The following is a 4,721-nucleotide window of genomic DNA, read 5'->3' on the forward strand; positions in this document are numbered from 1 at the left end:
CAAGGCCCCATCCCTCCCATGTCCAGATCCAGTCGCAGGGTGGTGAGCAGGTCCTCACTGGACAAAGTCTCTGATTTTTCTTGTCTCTCCAGGGATCTGGGCCCAAACACCACCATCAAGCTCTCCTAGGCCATCCGAGACCCAGGACCCAGGACGCGTACCCCCTGGCATCCCTGAAGAGGGGATTGTCTTGCTCGCTAACCCGGATCCGGCTTGTACCCCTGCCCCCTGGGGTGTCATCCCAGGAGAAAGGGTTCCACTTCTCCCCGACCCTTCTCTGCCTCAGATCTTGGCTGGGGCCTCTCCTCGCGCCCCCCTCCCCCATTGGACTGTTCCCTTGGGCCAACCACTCCGATCTCACCCTCCCTCCACCACCGTCTGTCCTCAGATAAACCACTCACTGGGTACCCCCTCCTTCCTCATGATGACCAACACGACCACTGCCCTCCCTGCCCCCTGGCCCCCATACACACACAAACACACACGTCAACACGACGACACACACACACGCTCCCCTCACCCCCACTGTACAGAGACCAAGAACAGAAATTGTTTGTAAATAATGAACCTTATTTTTTATTATTGCCAGTCCCCTAAGATATTGTATTTTACAAGTCTCCCTCCTCCCTTCACCCCTCCCTTGTTTTGTATTTTATGAAATTAGTGCGGGCTTTGCTGTTCCCTGGCCAGGGAACGAGGGTCCTCCCCCACCCTCACCTGGCCCCTCCATGCCGCTGCCCAAGCCCCTGGGCCTTTTTAATTGCCAATTGCTTCGTCCACCTGCTCAGCACATGCTTTAAGAAGGCAAAAGTTAAAAACAAAAAAAGATGCAGCATCAATTCCTGACTTTGTGCCTTTCATTGGGGGGAGGGGAAGGTAGGACTCGGGGGTCGGGAGTGAGAAGGTAAATTTATTTTCTCTTCTGTCGGGGGCTGACTGGGGTGTGGAGCCATTGGGAAGGCATCTCTGTGGGGTTCCCTCTTCCAGCCAGATGCAGAATTCAAACTAGAAGCTCAAAGAGTTCTGTTGCAATTGCCCCACCCCAAGGCACCGGCTGTCTCCTGGTACTGAGGACCGAAGCAGAGAAACAAATTAGCCTTTAGGGATGGGACTGGCAAGTATTGAGTGCCTACTGTTATGGGCCCTCAGAGCTGGCCATCAGGCCTCATCCGCTCTGCCCCTTCCTCTCCCAGCCTCATCTTGACCACTTGATGGGGAACCTCGCTGCCTGCAGCTGGACATCAGTTTTAACTGCTAGAACATGCAGGCTTTTACAGCAAGGCCATTAAAGGCTGGGCTCTGGGCCCACGCTATTATTGTTATTATTACTATTATTATTAACAATAACTTTTAGCACACACCCTTTCAGATTGATTCATCAATTCCATTAGTCATTCAACAAACTGCCCTGGAAGGCCCCAGGCTGGGATGGAGGCTGGGGAGTAAACCAGCCGTCAGGGCCGGAGTGATGAGGGGTGTACAGGATGTGACGGGGACACGGAATAATGCCCTGTAATTCAGATTTGGTGGGTCAGGGAAGGCAAGTCAGGGGAATTGGCCCTGAACTAAGTCTTAAGGGATGAGTAGGAGCTGGTACGGTAGAGAAGAGATAAGAGTGTTTGGGGGTGGAGAGAATGTCAAGTGCATAGGCATAGAGCCATGAAAAGCAGGGCCAGGGCTGGGGTGAGAAAAGGGGGCCGCAAGGATGTGAAATTTAAGGAAGCACTTGTAGCCCAGACTCCGAATTTGCTTCACCCTAGTCCTGGCCCTGATGAAAAGTATGGCCCTTTCTCAAGAAAGAATGCTTTACCCTGAAGGTGATGGAGAACCACTGAATATTTTTGAGCCAGAGAGTAAGATATTCAGATTGCCCTGTCTTAGGACTCTGCAGCGGTTATAGTGAGGATGAGACAGCTTCTGAGGATAATTGGAAGGAATTACCAACAGGCATTGACATCCAATTGCAGAGCCTGGGGTGACCTTTAGGTGTCTGACTTGAAGGCCTGGGTGGATAATGAGTCCATTCATCAAGGCAGAGAATGCAGGAGGAAGAGCAGGTTTGGAGGGAAGGAGAACTCATTTTAACACACCTTGCACTTGAGTTGCCTGTGGAATGTTCGCGTTAACAGGTAAGCCTAGGGCTTGGGGAAAAGCGACCACAGGTGGAGATTCGGAAATTGTCCATGTCCCGGTGGTATGTTAAAGTCTGGGTCTGTATATGGGGGAGGGAGATGGGGAGGAGCGCGGGGAAGATGGACATTGGGAGACACTGAAGGGAGAGGAGTGAACAAGAAGGCTCAGAAGGAATGGGCAGAGAAAGGGGAAAACCTGGAGAGGTGAGTGCCCCAGACACTGATGGAGGAGAGCTTCCAGGAGCCACGCTCAGAGGTGTCCAGTGCCATCTGAGAGGCTGGGAAAGATGAGAAGAAGACAGAGTGTCCTTTCTCTTTGACAACGAGAAGGTTGCCAGTAACCTTGGTTGGAGCCCTGTTATGGGGAGCCGGGGCAGAAGTGAGAGGATTTGGGTGAAAGTGAGAACAACAGGAACGGACATGAAGATGGGGAGGATGGGAGAGGAGGGTGTTGGTGAACTCTTGCAGGGTGCTTAGCTGTGAAGGAGGAGATGGTGGTAACTAGAGGGGGCGTAGGTGAGATCAAGAGCAGTTTGGGGCTAGTCTCTTAGACGGGAGAGAGTTGACCATGGCTTTTTCCAGAAGATAAAGAGCCAACAGAGAGGGAAAATGATGGATGGGGGTTGTGCAGAAGGGATCCAGGAAGCAGGTAAAGAACTTCACCTTTGCCCAGCCAGTGTGGCTCAGTGGTTGAGCTAGACCTATGAACCAAAGAGGTAACAGGTTCGATTCCCAGTCAGGGCACATGCCCAGGTTGCATTGCAGGGCTTGCAAGAGGCAGCCAATCAATGAATCTCTCTCATATCTTAGAAGCCTGGAGAGAAAGGGATGGTATTCCTTGAGTGAAGAATGTGGGGAGACAGGAAAGTGAGGGCGCCCCCTCCCCGTGGCTGTGAAGTTTGAGGATGGGGCAATGGGGAGGGTTAGCATGGGAGGTGAATTGGGGTGCGAGGGGACAGTTGGACATTGTCACTCAGAGAAATGGAAAATGAAGCTGACTTCTGGTGTGACCCCCTCACCATTCATTCATTCGCTTAATAAATATTTAAGGAGTGGCCCTTTTGTGCATGGCACGTTGCTAACATCAGAGCACAAATAAGACCTGGCTAATGATATCTTATTCCCCCATCCTCCCATTATTGACTAATTCTCATACATCAGGCACTGAACTGATGACTTTACCTGTCCCAATTAGGAATCAAAATAATCCTAAGAGCTGGTATTCTTACAGATGAAGAAACTGGGGTTCAGAGAGGTGAAATGACTGGACCAAGGTCATGCAGCAAGTCAGTGGCGAGGTTGGGATTTGAACACAGGTCTGTTTGGCTTCAGAGCTCAAACTTCCCCTCCAGTTCTCCAGTTCTCACCCCAGCCCCCTTTCCTCTCTCCTCCAGATGCCCTTCCCCAAGGCCAGATTTTTATTCTTGCACATCTTCCAAGAACAACTACCCCATAGAGACTTCCTAGGGCAACTACCCCAGAGAGCCCAGGATTTAGTGAGCTGGCCAAAGTGTGGTCATCTGCAATCACCACTCTATGCTGTCCCTTGAAGACAGCCTTCCCCGCCTAGGTTAGGATGCAAGGTTAATCCACTCACACAAGCACCTGTTGACTCTCCACCTCCTCAGGGCCAGGTGTCACTGTCCCTGAGGGGGCGCATCCCTAATGCACGCCAGTGTTAGAGTTACAGCCTCCGCACCCTGTTGTCAGTTCTGGCCTCCGACTGGCATTGTCACACATGTGATGGCTTTCACTGTGCCAGTCATTCCGCTCAGTTTGCCACAACAAACCCTTTGTTACACCTGGAAAGCAGAGCTCTGGAAGCCGGCAGAGAAGCCGTGGGCAATGCCTGGCGCTGGGATGGGCCAGGGCAAGGTTCCAGTTCCAGAGGCCAAATTGGGCAACTATCTGATGTGGGTGAAAGGTGCCCCTTGGGTCACGGGGAGGCGGGGGAGACAGGCTGAGAACTGACCTCCAAAGAAGCCTGAGTTGCTCTGTCATCAGAGTGTCAGTGACGAGCATGAGCACTGATGTCTGTGCTGCACTTCACTGTGTGGCCTTGGCCAGTCACCTAACCTCATGGAGCCTCGGTGCCCTCATCTGGAAAATGGTACCCACCCTCATAAAATTGCTGTGAAGGCCCAGCCGCAGGGAGTGGCTCGGTTGCTTGAAGCAATGTTTCTCTCTCTCTCTCTCTCTCTCTCTTCCACCTCTCTCTCTTTCTCCCCCAGCATGTCCTCGGGTAAGGATTAAAAAAAAAACAAATTGCTGTGAGAGGTAACTGAAAGCTTGCACGTAGAGCTCTTAGCACAAGGTCAGTTATGCAGTAAACACTCAAAAGGCATTAGCTACTATTTTCTGAGCACAGAGACAATGGGCTGGAGGTGTTCTGAGGAGCAAGCTGCAGCTAGGAGAGGCAGAGGGTCATCGGGCTGGTCAGGGGAGGGGGCCTTCGTTTTTCCCTAGGATTCTTGGGAAGAGGGCGGAGCTACAGCTAAAACAGAATGCCCTTAGCAGCTGGTCCTAAATGGGGGCGGGGTGAAGACAGAGGGGAGAAGCTCCACTGTTAAAAAGAATGAGTGGGGAGGG

The 4,721-nt window shown here is 52.0% G+C and overlaps 1 protein-coding gene across 1 annotated transcript in view; it reads left to right on the forward strand.

Annotated features, from left to right (window-relative positions):
- Positions 1–869, forward strand: part of CREB3L1 (cAMP responsive element binding protein 3-like 1) — a 19,129-nt gene extending 18,260 nt beyond the window's left edge. Inside the window, exon 11 of the mRNA XM_015569527.1 lies at positions 93–869. Coding sequence (XP_015425013.1) covers positions 93–129 — 37 coding nt within the window. The 3' untranslated portion in view covers positions 130–869. The remainder of the gene's footprint in view (positions 1–92) is intronic.
- Positions 870–4,721: the final 3,852 nt, after the last annotated feature.

Source organism: Myotis davidii, unplaced genomic scaffold (assembly GCF_000327345.1).
Source record: "Myotis davidii unplaced genomic scaffold, ASM32734v1 scaffold265, whole genome shotgun sequence".
NCBI lineage: Eukaryota > Metazoa > Chordata > Mammalia > Chiroptera > Vespertilionidae > Myotis > Myotis davidii.